Source organism: Athene noctua, chromosome 1 (genome assembly GCF_965140245.1).
Source record: "Athene noctua chromosome 1, bAthNoc1.hap1.1, whole genome shotgun sequence".
In the NCBI taxonomy this organism is placed as follows: Eukaryota; Metazoa; Chordata; class Aves; order Strigiformes; family Strigidae; genus Athene; species Athene noctua.
In genome coordinates this window covers 26116035-26129373 of record NC_134037.1, presented here as the reverse complement: position 1 = coordinate 26129373, position 13339 = coordinate 26116035, and the positions used below count along the sequence as shown (strand labels likewise).

At 37.5% G+C, this 13339-nt stretch overlaps 1 protein-coding gene across 1 annotated transcript in view; it reads left to right on the top strand.

Annotated features, from left to right (window-relative positions):
• CSMD1 (CUB and Sushi multiple domains 1) overlaps positions 1-13339 on the top strand; it is a 1262314-nt gene that overhangs the window by 596444 nt on the left and 652531 nt on the right. The window contains exon 4 of the mRNA XM_074922368.1: positions 8641-8835. Within this exon, the coding sequence (XP_074778469.1) occupies positions 8641-8835 (195 nt within the window). The remainder of the gene's footprint in view (positions 1-8640; positions 8836-13339) is intronic.

Genomic DNA, 13339 nt, shown 5'->3' with positions numbered 1-13339 from the left:
ATCTCTTTTAACTATTATTTCTTATCATATGGTTTCACCTTATCTGTATTATAGCAGGGGCTTTTTAAATATCAGAATTTAAACATAAAATTATTTTCATTATTTCTATAGTACCCAGGGCCCTAGCTGTGGACCAATACTATTACATTAGATATTACCATTTTGTCTGTGATTGCATGATCTGTGTTCCAGAAACATAGTAAAAGTCAATAGTAAACTTGAAGCTCAGGATCATAAAAATTAGGAAAAAATGTATAAACAGATTAACTAGCACTAGCTGCCAGTGGTTCTAAAGTTTGTTTCTTTTTCAGCAAACAAAGATGGAGACATTGACTGATTGAAATTGGGAAGGGTCTCTGGTGTTTGTTTGATTAACACCCACTCACCCCCACTAAAGAAAGGCCAAGTTAGGTGAGGGTGTATAGGGCCTGTCACGGTTTGGATATTTCCAAGGACATATTTCACAATCTTTCTTGGCATTTATACTTCAATCATTGGCTACTCTCAAGCTGGAAAAAAACCCCAAACATTCTAAATTTGAAATGCAATTTCCTTTGTTGCAACTTCCATCCATTATATTCCATCTTGTCACTGCGCGTTTGAGAAAAGTCTTCTCTACACTCCCCCCCTAGTCCTCTATGCCAGTCATATCTTCACATAAGGCAACCAGATTGGTCAAGCATGATTCACCCTTAGTAACTCCATGTTGGCTCTTCCAGCCTACCATTGAACTGGAAGTTAAAATCTAGAAAAGATACTCAGTTTGCTGGAGGTCCATCACTGTTGAAGTACAAAAGGGGTCATTACTGGTTCCAGTACTGTTTAACATCTTCATTAAGGATCTGGACAACAGCATGCAAGCTTCCAGGTGATACAAAACTCAGAGGAATGGCTGATACACCAGACAGTTGGACTCCCATTCAAAGGGATCATGACAGGATGGAGAAATAGGCAAACAGAAATCATGTAGAGCTCACCAAAGAGAAATACAAAGTCTTGCACATGGGAGTGAATAACCCCAGACACCAGTAATGTATGGGGCCTGACCAGCAAGAAGACAGCTCTGCAGAGAAGAACCTGCAGACAATTTGTTGACCACAGGTCAGCAATATGCCCTTGTGGCAAAGACCAACAGCCTTCTGGGTTGCCTTATGCAGAGTATTGCCAGCAAGTTGAGGGAAATGATTGTTCACTTCTACTCAGCACTAGTAAGACCACACTTGGAGTGGTGTGTCCAGTTCTGGGCTGCCCAGTACAAGAGAGAGACATGAACATTATGAAGCAAGTCTAGCAAAGGGCCACAAAGATGGATAAAGGCTTGGCACATCTGACCTGAGGAGAAACAGAGATCAGCCTGGGGAAGAGATGTCTCAGGGTAATTTTACTGAGATGTGTAAATTCCCTTCTGGGCAGTAGTAAAGGTGATGCAGCTGTATTCTTCCCAATGGTGGCCACTGACAGGATGAGAGGCAATGGACATAAAGTGAAAATTAAAAAATTCCATTATTTATTTATTTATTTAGCCCAGAGATCCTGTGGAGTCTTTATGTTTGGAGATACTCAAAACCAAAAAAGACATGGTCTGGGCAACCTGTTCTAGCTTCTTCATCTCATTTGCTTTCCAAAAAGTGGAATATACATAAAAGCAAGTTTGCAGGTCATGTTGGTTTTGAGACTACAGAAGAATTTTGCAGAGTAGGACTGTGCAGTTTCTGTCATGGCACTGTCCTCTAACAGTTGACCTACATACATCTGCAGTGCTCCATACTAATGTGGAAATCAGAGCTGGTAGATCAATTAACTATTCATTGAAACAGCTCCTGAAAATAGAAAGGACAAAGTTGTTTATTAAATTGACAGTGAAATATTACATGCTTTTCAATTGATGCAATATTTGGAATTATTTAAAAAAGAAAGGTCAAAATGCACTGTAATGGAGTTTAATGTAAGACATTAGAAAAATTAAAAAATCAAATATATTGATTTTGTAGTCTTTTTCTAGGTAGAAATGGCAAGTACAGTTCTACAGAATTCTTTAGAATTAGGTTTTTGAAGCAAATTTCATTACTTACACCTTAGAAAAGAACATTATATTATTTCCAGAACAGATTTATTAAAGAAAATACTTTTACAGGTATATACATGTAAGTATCTTTCTAAGTCTATCTTTTGTTAAGTATACCACTTTCAGTTTGATAGATTGAAAAGCTAATAATTTTTTTCCCCCAGAGTTCCTATTCAAATTAGACTGCTTTTCTGAGCTGGAGTGGAGACTTGCGTTTCAGTGCCAGTCTTGCAAGAAAATCTAGCATTATTTTCTTCTTCTGTGACTCTGGAAATACAGTTGTATGTATACCTTCTATTTATGAATGAAGCCACAAAATACAACATTTACTGTAGCCATGTGGACAGAGTATCATGGGCTGTGCATCACACCTATTAAACATCTTGACATATGCCCTGAATTTTCTGTAACCCTGACTTTCTCCACAGAGCTTCTGAAATTCCTCCCAGTGTTGTAGTTGCAAAGCTGTTAACCATGTCAAGGGACTCTGACTTCCTCCTAAGTGATGCTTTTTCCTTTGTGTGTGGTTTTGCCTGTGGCCACCAATATAAGAAGGTAATGGTTAGGAAATACATAGGGGACTTTAACAGAGGGACTATGGACCAGCAAAAAGTAGGCAAGTTTGCATTTGGCTGAACTTAGGTGCCACCTGGAAAAGTTTTCCACTTGTTTCAGGACAAACAGGAATAAGAATGAATAGCATGTAAAGCTATCAAAGTAAGTGAAGAAAAAATATGCACCTTGCTCCTTCCTTTTCTCTTTCCCCTTCCTATTTTCTTAATTTGAATTAAACTGCTTTCTGAAATGTTGCTACAAGTTCCAACTACCATGTGTGTCACTCACCTAGAATAGCTGAGCAGCTGATTCACAGAAGGGTGAAACTCTTACCTTTAAGTGACATAAACAGTGTGAGCTTTTTGCCATTAAGGACTCTAGAATATCTTTACAATCCAGTTTATTTTCATAGTTTTATAATTGATGACAAATCTAGATGCCTTATTCATGTAAAAAATAATAGGAGTCAGGCTGCCAGAGACCTCAAAACTTTCGGAATTTATTAGAAAGTATCTTTTTTTAACTTGACCTTTTAAACCAAAGTACAAAAAAAATCTTACCAAAACAAGGTATCACAGCTCCAGTTGTTGTCATAATGTCATGATTTGAAGTAAACATGGGAGAAATGTATAGGCATTGCTTATTGTGTATTGACAGACTCTTGCATTCTAGTGTGGTAACCACAGTAAGAAAACTTAGATGGAATAAACTAGCAACTCAAGAGTTTATTCAATTCAGTGACAGCTACAATTTATATTTTGTTTTTTCTTTATCAGCAACTGCTGTCTAACTTTAGGTGATTTCTCTGTTACGATTGTTACAAGGGCTCTCAAATAAACAACCAATGACCAAAAATAAAAAAAAAAATTAACACAATTAACTAGCTCTCTGTAAATTAGTTTCAAGTGTCTGTGAGAGAACAGAATGACTTCCTAGAGTTTAACAGCAACCCAAAATGCAGAACAAAGCACCACTCCTTAGGGTTTAACGGCAACCCAAAATGCTTTATCACTCACCTGATAAGTGGGGACTCTCAAGCTCGAGGACCTGCTCAGGGCAGCGTCCTCAACCGCAGCTGCTGCTCCAGGGGATGAGCTCCAAATGGCTCCCCCAGGGGACTCCAGTGATCCCCAGGCCCAATCTGACTTGTAGTCAACAGCGGCTCCCACTGGCCAAAGGCCCCGATTACTGTGAGGCCCTGAGAACAAAGGCAGCCAGGAGCTGGCACACTTCAGCAACCAAGAAGCTCTGCTTTCATTGGGCGGATGCACCTGCCACAACAATAAATCAGAAAGGGTTAGGTGATGAAACCTAATATATTCAACAAAATAAAAGAAACTCTTCATAAGTGAAAACAAAGGATTATTATGTTTAAGGTGCTGTGAATATGCCTTCAGGTGGCCTCTGTTGCAAATAAATATGGAGTTTAGATTCAGAAAGAGTACTGAAAAGGATTTGTAAAAAATAATCTAAGACAGGCCCTCTGAGAATGAGCAATTTGTTAAATACAAGTTTGTTTAAAAACCTTTAATTGATTATTCATATATCATCAAAAATGGTGCCATTTCTCTGCTATGTTTTCAAGTCCTGCTGTGGTGTACTCACAGAATCACAGAATCATGTAGGTTGGAAAGGACCTTGAAGATCTTCTCGTCCAACCGTTAACCCAGCACTGACAGTTCCCAACTACACCATATCCTTAGGCGCTGTGTCAACCCAACTCTTAAACACCTCCAGGGATGGGGACTCCACTACTCCCTGGGCAGCCCATTCCAATGCCTAACAACCCGTTTTGTGAAGAAATGCTTCCTAATATCTAGTCTAAACCTTCCATGGCCCAATTTGAGGCCATTACCTCTTGTCTTATCGCTTAATACTTGGTTAAGGAGACTCATCCCCAGCTCCCTGCCATCTCCTTTCAGGGAGCTGTAGAGGGCTATGAGGTCTCCCCTCAGCCTCCTCTTCTCCAGACTAAACACCCCCAGTTCCCTCAGCTGCTCCCTGTACGACCTGTGCTCCAGACCCTGCACCAGATACAACTGCTGTGTGTTTGCGTGGCAGCTCCGTCTGGGTCACCATGTTCTTTCTGGCGGTGGTTTTTCACATGAATGGAGACCATGGTTCAGTCTATTCGTGAAGGATGATAAGATGCAACTAGCTCAGATAAGTTCTAGACCCCGGAGAGGACTGCGCCCTGTCCGCGCAAACTGTGGCGCAAACTGCCGTGCCTCGCCCTTCTGACACACCAGGCCCTGTTTGCCGCCCTGGGCGCTGCGCTCCCTGGGGGCTGCTCTTGTCCATGAGGGCCGTGGGGCCTCGTCACTCCAGTCTCTGCCCGCTCTGAGTCCCCGATGCCCTCGTCAGCAGCAGCTCACTGTTCCTGCTCAGGGGGGAGGTGACTTGAGGCTCTCCCTCTGCCCTGGGCTTCTGCCTTCACGTCTTGTGGTTTTGCCGTGAGTTTTTGATGCTTTCAGGAGGGTCCCCCGCCCCTGTCCTCCTCTTCGGAGCCCCTCTCCTCGGCAACAATATTCTTTTGCCAATATCTGATAATGAATATTAATGTTACGATTTAGCATACACATTACGATGGTTTTAATACTTTTCTAAAGAAATATATAATGTGCATAGTTAGTTTAAATAGTGAGTTAAAACCTTTGGCACTTTATTTAATCAATAAGTTGCATTATGGATTTCGGTCATATAAATTTGTCAAACAGTTCTACTGTCTAGAAAGATACAGGTAATGTATGAGGAAGGCCTATCTTTTAGCTTTAATTTCATTAATAAATTTTACTGCACAGTGCTCCAGATTGATCTGTGCTAGAAAGTGAAATCCACACAGGTTCTTACGTTTGTCGTAATGGTGAAGATTATCTTAGGAGATGGATCTGCTCGTCTATCCCGTTGTACATATTTTTGCTTTTAAAATAACAGATTCCTTTCCAAAATATTTTTTTTTTTTAATTTTTTTTTTTTTTTTTTCCTTTCAAACCTGGGGAGGACTTGAGTGAAGAAAAAAGACAAAACTTGCTATCTGAGAACACTATAATGTTAGGTCAATATAAAAAAACCATTACCTTCAGTGCTTCTGTGTAGTATCATTTATAATTATTCTCAATACACAGTGAACATCAAATTATTTCATAAATCAAGCATCTTGATAATGAAAGGTGCTGGGTACACTGGTGATTCTGTGAGCCCCCTCCAGGGAGTGGCTGCAGATTCTCAGTCCTACTGGCTGTAGACCTCAGTAACACTACAGAAAAATATGGGTCTTCTACTGAAAACTTGGCAATGATGGTAAAACCTGATGGACATATATAACCTTTGCATATGATAGCTTTGGCCACCTAGAACTCTTATAATCCAAAGATAAAACTATTTTGGTTACTGTTAGGAGCTTTCAAAGGATAATTCATTTTAGGTTCAGACTAGAAGCAATAAAGTCTGTGCAGATGACACTGTGCAGGTACCTCAATATACTTCAATCAAAGTTTTAGAAAAGCACATAAATAATGTAGTTGAATGCTTAATCTTGACAAGTGGTGAAATCCTGTGAACTATTACATGTATTATTGAACATGGCTGTCATTCTCAGATCACTGATCTTTTACTTGCTTTTAGGAGGTTGTGGTAAAATGTATGCCAGTTTCAGGATGCCCAGTCTCATTTTGTTCTTGGGGTTCTTGGTAGAGCTTGTGGTTAGAAGAGGCAGAAAAGCTTCATATTGTAGGCAACCTTTACACAGATCAAAAACTGATTTGCTGCAGTACAATTTTAACAGTTAAGCAGTGCCAGTTGTCATGTATATGGCAGATACAGATTTTCTGTGATGTGTTTTCCTTAGGAATGCAGTATATCAGAAATCATAGTATCTTTGAATAAAGCACTTTTTTTTTTTTTTTTTTTTTTTTTTTCCCCCTAGATAACACACCCACTCATAAAAATAAATGCTGGGTTTTGGCTTGTAGAAATATCGCTGCATGCCTCAGATCTTATGCTGAAACTACTTCATACTGGTGTTCTGTAAAAATGTTATGGTTTGAAAATAACAGAAAGAAGGGTTCTTGTATCAAATGCAGGTATTCTGCTGTGTCAAACCATGTAACAAATTTTTAGTTGTTTGAATTTTCTTGCAAAATTACCTGTATTAACCCACCATTACTAAAGCAGCAAACAGTGGAAAATTTGCCAAGATGTAGCAGTTTTTAATTGTGCTGTAAAACATATAACAGCATATAGCAATATATACTGTATCATATAATGGATCGTTGTTGCTAACTTTTTAGAATGTAAATTATTATATTTATTTTATTCCAATTATATAACTTCCTTTATTTTATATTTTATATACCTTATGTTTGATATGAATCAAACACTGACTCTCTTTCCAGTGTGTATGAACACATCCAAATAAATATCCTATTCTATTAAGGCTGCTCAAAAAGCACAAAAGAAGTTGGGTATCATTGTTTGCTTCTAGCTTTGGTAGCTACTCACTCAGCAACTTTAAGTAGTTTCTGTAATGCACAGAAATCTTAGAGGTCTGATCTGCAACATTGGTAGAATAATCTAACTCACAATTCATTAGCGTGTTATGTGGCTTTTATTACCTTGTTAATATTTATAGAAGGTTTTGGTATTTTTTTCATAAAAGAATATTGTGGGTGAAAGTGTTCTCTCTTTTAATGATTTTAGCTTTATGGTTTTTGGCCTTTTCAATATTTTCCTGTATAATCTAGGTGTAACTTAAGTGTAATTATGTTCATTTAAATGCCACTGTGACTAACTGTTAGAGTAATGAATTTAAGGGTGTGCATTCAATAATTGAACTTACATGGTATAATGGGCCTTAATTAGCATTGATACATTGATACAATGCTTTACAACACTCTGTGGATGTGTATGTATTGAGTAATTAATCCTCTCAACATGCAGGTTAGGGAGGTTAATATGGTTATGTTTATTCTGCAGATGGGTAGAGTAAAGAAAGAGAGAAGTATGGGGTGAAATAATTTGTCCATGAAACATGTGGTTTCTGAAACGATACCTGAACTATATGTGAGCATTTCAGACCACCATTTCTTTGATGAATGCATTTATCTTTTGTGCTCTGTTCAAGATATATTTCAACTTCCTGCACTTACTTGTTCTGTTCTAAAGGAAATTAAACAATTTTAATTTATACTACTTCAATGAAAGAAATGGCATGCCATTAATAACTTTCAAATGAGATCAAGAACAAAAAAAAATTCCATTTTCGTCCTCCTCAAAACACACTTTTGCTTTTCACAGGTGGAGGAGTATCATCTTTAAACTGATAACTAGTTAAGACAATCTCTTCCAAATAACTAATGCTTACAAACGGAAGTAACTTTCTGCAGTAAAAAAGAAAATAAGTATAACCATTCATATCAGTCCAAAGTCACGGCTTAGTCGTTTTTTCCTTTCATAATTTATTTCTGTTAACAAAGATTGACTTAATTTAGTTTCTAAAACCTGGAGTAATTTGAAAATAAGCAGAAAATCAAACTTTTAAAATCTACTTTAGACTTTAATTTACTGTCAGAGACCAGTTAATTATTGGATTCTTTTAAATTGCTATTCTGTCAACTAAAATGAAAACTGTACATGAAGTGCCTTCTACTGTCTGGATCCATACTGATGTTGTAAGAATATTTTTGCATTTAAAAAAAAAAAAGAATTAATAATAACTTATTTTACTTAATTTGGAGTTATGAGAGAAACAGCAAGATTTATAGGATATTTTGTTTGAAAATAGATCTGTAAGGAATTTTCCTGAAGAACTGTTAAACTAAGAAGGGAGTTTGAAATTAGCTTTGAAAGTGATGACTATTATAAACTGAAATCTTTTGTGAAAGTACATTCCCTAGCCTAATTTTGCCTTATTTGTATAAAGAATACTGTTTTAAAAAATAATAATAAAATGAATTATTTAATTACAATTTATTACTTCTGTGGATTTTAACTGTAACATGTTTCCTTCTTTCTTTTGACAGTATTACCTAGTCATACTTGTGGCAACCCAGGAGAAATACCTAAAGGAGTACTTCATGGAACAAGATTCAACATTGGAGATAAAATCCGATATAGCTGTATCTCTGGTTACATCCTAGAAGGCCATGCCATGTTGACATGTATTGTGAGTCCTGGAAATGGTGCATCATGGGATTTTCCAGTTCCTTTTTGCAGAGGTAAAAATGAAGACATGAAATATCTTTAAAATATTAAGACAATATTAAAACAGCAGATTAAATAAATTTATTTTGAGGTTTTTCAGATTTTTTTTAGTTTCTAAATGTAAATGTGCTAATGTACTGTCTAAAATTCTTTACCATTTAAAACTGGAAGGATAATTCAGAAGCAATGACTCTCCAGAGTTTAAATTCAGAGGTAGATGTTATCTATCTATCTATCTATCTATCTATCTATCTATCTTTTTTCCTTTTAATTTACATGGGCAATAGCTATAGTAGTTTGAAAGCAGCATCTGGGAAATGCTTTTGCAAGTTTCTGCTTTTGGAAACTTTCTCCAAGGAAGAAGAAACTTGAAATCTTCAACCATATAATCTTTGAAGCAGACTTCTGGTGATCCTTTGAGTCCAACTCCTGCTCAAAGCATGAATAACTCCAAAGTTCAGTAAGTTTTTCCAGGTCTTTGCCCGGTTGAAATTTTAATATCTCCATGGATGGAGATTCTGAAGCCTCTCTGGAAATCTGTTCTAATGCTTAGCTGCCCTCATTCTCATCTCCAATTTGAATTATCTTTTTACAGATTATGTCCATTTACTCTTCTCCTGATGTGGACCTATGGAAAGATTCTGGCTCCATCTTTTCTAAACAGCATAGTTAGATTTTCTCATAGCCTCCTCTTGTCAAGGCTGAAAAATCCCTTTCCCTCATTCTCTAGTCTCATACATCATGTTCTTCATCATCTTAACCATTTTAGTGGCCCTTCTCTGGACTTGTTTAGTCTGTCCGTGTCAGTGTCTCTTTTGTACTGGGGGACCCTAGGGTGGACACAGCATTCCAGATGGGGCCTCCTGAGTGTAAAGCAGATAAATTCTCTTTAACCCTCTCACTTTAGCTGCTGGCTGTGTTCTTGCTCATGCAACCCAGTAACCTCCTATGCTGCACAAGTGCACCACTGAATCATCTTGTGTTTCACCAGGACCTCAGGTCATTTTGTCAAATCTGACACCTAGCAAATATTATTTGCATGGGATGATCCTGTTCCAGGTATAGAAATTTGCATTTCTGTTCTGGAATTTCATGAAATTCCTATCTTTATTCCAGCCTGTCAAAGCCGGTTGTCAAAGCTGTCTGAATGACAGTCCTGCCATTCAGGATACCATCTGCAAACCTTGTCAGGGTGCATTCAATCCCGTACTGCAGATACATGGTGAAGATACGTAAACTCAGCCCCAGTCTGAATCCTTGGGGAAAGCTGCAAGTCACTGACCACTAGCTTGACTTTAAAGAATTGGTCTCTGCAGTCTGAACCTGATGTTCCAGTCTTTCACTCAGATAATAGTCCACCCATCCAGTCCATACGCTCTCAATTTGACTACAAGGATATACTGGGGAGCTGTGTTGTGAAAACATTGTTAAAGTCAATCTATATCCTTTCATCAAAGAAGGCAGTCAGATAGCCAATGATGATTTGCATTGTAAAAAGCTGACTGTGCCTGTTCACCTTTTTGTCCTTTGTGTGCTTTGGAATTGTTTTCATAAATACTTTTACCATAATTTTCTGGAGATCTGAGGTGAACTTGACAGATACACAGTTTCTAGGATCTTTGCTTTTTTTTAAAATGAAAAATGAAAAATGATCTTTTTTTCCAGTCACTGGGAATCACCTTTGATTGTCACAACCTTTCAGAGATGATACAGAGAAGCCTCACACTGTGGAACACCAAAACCCCTTAGGTGCATACTGTTAAGTACCATGAACTTGCACATACCCTGTTTAATTCTATAGTTCCTTGTATTGTTTCCCCTGTGCTGTGGCTACTGTTTTTCTCCCCAAAACTTATACATTTTATTGAGAATAGGGAGACCTTAGGGCAGCCTTTACTAATGAAGAGAGAAGTGAAGGGGACATCAAGTGCCTCAGTGTTTTCCATGTCTTCATCACAAGGTCACTTACACCACTGAACAGCAGGTCACCATGTCTTTCACTTTCCTTTTGTTGTTGACACACCTATGGAATGGTTTCTAGAATGACTGTTCTTCACATTCCTCACCAGTTTCATTACATCTCAGCTTCAGCCTTCCTCTTTCTATCCCTGCATTACTGAGCAATACTTCTATATTCCTTTCAAGTCGCTTGTCCATGTTTTTACATTCTGTACACTGGTTTAGTTTTTTTCTGCATTTCAGTTAGAACACCTCAGCCAGCAATTTCCTGTTCAGCCCCAGCAGCCTCCTGATATGCCTACTAATTTATGTACATAAATAGATGTATCATTCTTGAGCTTTAAAGGAGTTGCCCTTGAAGTCAAACAAACTCTCCTGGGCCCCTTAGCCCTTCAAGACATCAGCTCATGCGAGCCTATCTACCACTTCACAAACAAGTTGAAATCTGCTCTGATGAAGTCCAAGGAGTTTATTCTACCACATGCCTTCCTCACTTCCCTCAGGATCTTCAGCTTATGGTTATTGTAACCACAGATGCTGTTGACTATAATTTATTTGAATGGTTATTTGTTCTCTACACCCTAGTTAACCTGTCCAGTGCCTGCATTTAAAAAATTCTTGCCATTAAACTCAAATCTAGTGGATTGCTTGCCCTCAGCTATGCTGCCATCCACACAGATGTTGGGATGGTTAAAGTCTCCCATGAGAACCTGAACCTGTGGTTGGGAAATTTCTAGTTGTCTAAAGGTCTTGACCATTTATTTATCAGGTGGTCTGTAGCTGATATTCACCATAATGACCTCCCTCTTGGCTTCTCCTTCTCATTCTAGCTTGCAGGAGAATGAGCTTGTTGCCTGTTGTGCAGCAGAAATCTGTTCATTCAGGTCCCTTGTAGGGTACAGCCTCTCCTTTTCTTCCTGCTTTTTATAAGAGCCTGTATCTATCAATTGCAGCCCTCCAGTCAGGTGAACTGTCCCACTAAGTCTCTGTAATCTGCATACAAATATCTCTAGCAGGACTGAAATTTTGTTCTTCATTTATAACTCTGTAAATTTAACCTATTAATAAAAATTGAAGGGGGGTCCTAAACCCCCAGTAGAACTTACATGAAATCCAAAGAATTCTGTGTAACTTCTGACAAGAAATGAGAACCATAAAGTTATTTAATAGTTAATGATTTATATGAACTGAGTCATTGACTCAGTGGATTTTTAAAGTTCATGCAGAATGCAGATTTCATGAGGGGTTTTAGGCATTCCATATTTTATTTGATTTTATCAGTCTAGAACATATGCCATGAAGTAGCCCCTTTCCTTCATTTGTGTCTTCAAGCAAGAAATGTTTCCCTATTGTTTCTCTAAGAACCTTTGTCTTTTCTGTGAAAACACCTTTTGTTGCAGTTTTGTTTCCAGATGGTATTCTTCATTCTTGTCACCATAAACTAATTTCATGTCATCCATGCAAGATAATATAGCAGAGTTAAAGCTACATGGTTTATATACTAAAAAAATCATAATAACCTTGTTCTCTGTGGTATGTTCTGCTAGCTTTGCTGATGCTGGCAAATTACTGTTTTCTGCAATTTTGTTGCTTAATATTTTCAGAATCATTAAGAAGCTTGTGTCTTGTAATCTATAAATTCTCTAACTGTGCAAATGCTGTTTTTGCTAAAAAAATTCCTAGTGAATTACTAGGTCTTCAGGAAGCATTGACTCTTGTATTCTGTGATTTTATTCTTCCGGCTGCTGAGTTACAGAGGTTCTCTTTTTAAAGTATAGCCATGCAGAGGGTGATGGACCTGAACTGTACTGCAGATTTGCTGATCACTTAGAACAAACTCTGAACAGAAATCAAAAGTCAGGTCAATGACATTTTTAGAAAATTTAGATAATTTGACTGTCAAGACATTTGCTTTAGCTTTGCTTTTTTTTTTTTTGTTTGCTTTTTTTTTTTGCCTTTTTTTTTTTTTTTTTTTCTGTTTTCTTTCAATAAACTAATTTTTTATTGTGTATTGAAACTCTGGCAACTTCCAAACTGAAAAAGAAAGAAAACAGTCCACCCAAAATAGAACACAGAAAGAGAAAACTTCAAAGGCAAATTATGAAAAGATGAGGTAATTAATAAAACTTAGTGGAGTTTTTCCATATGGTAAGTAAGAGCAGCCATGGAGTTTCCTGCTATTAGAAGCTAACCAGGAAGTTTGCCATGGGTTTCTGAAAAAAACTGTACAGGTGGCTTACAAAAAATTATCAGGGAGAATCAATGGCCTACCTAAATTCTAGTTTTCTGGGTTTTGTCCTGAGGCTTAAAAAGGTATTTGTTGTCTTGTTCTTGGCTACCATAATAGTGTCATCCAAAACATTTGCCTTCTTTATCTTGAGGTTGAAATGCTGTGCAGTACAAGTCTGAAACATTTTGAATGTTAATTTCATTCTCTGCAGTAATTTCACTAATAGCTGATTTATGATATGTGACTACTTCTAAACGAACTTTGTATAAATAGGTTCTCAATTCCCTGTAATTTTGAGAATCCCTAGATGATTATAGTTGAATGTGTCT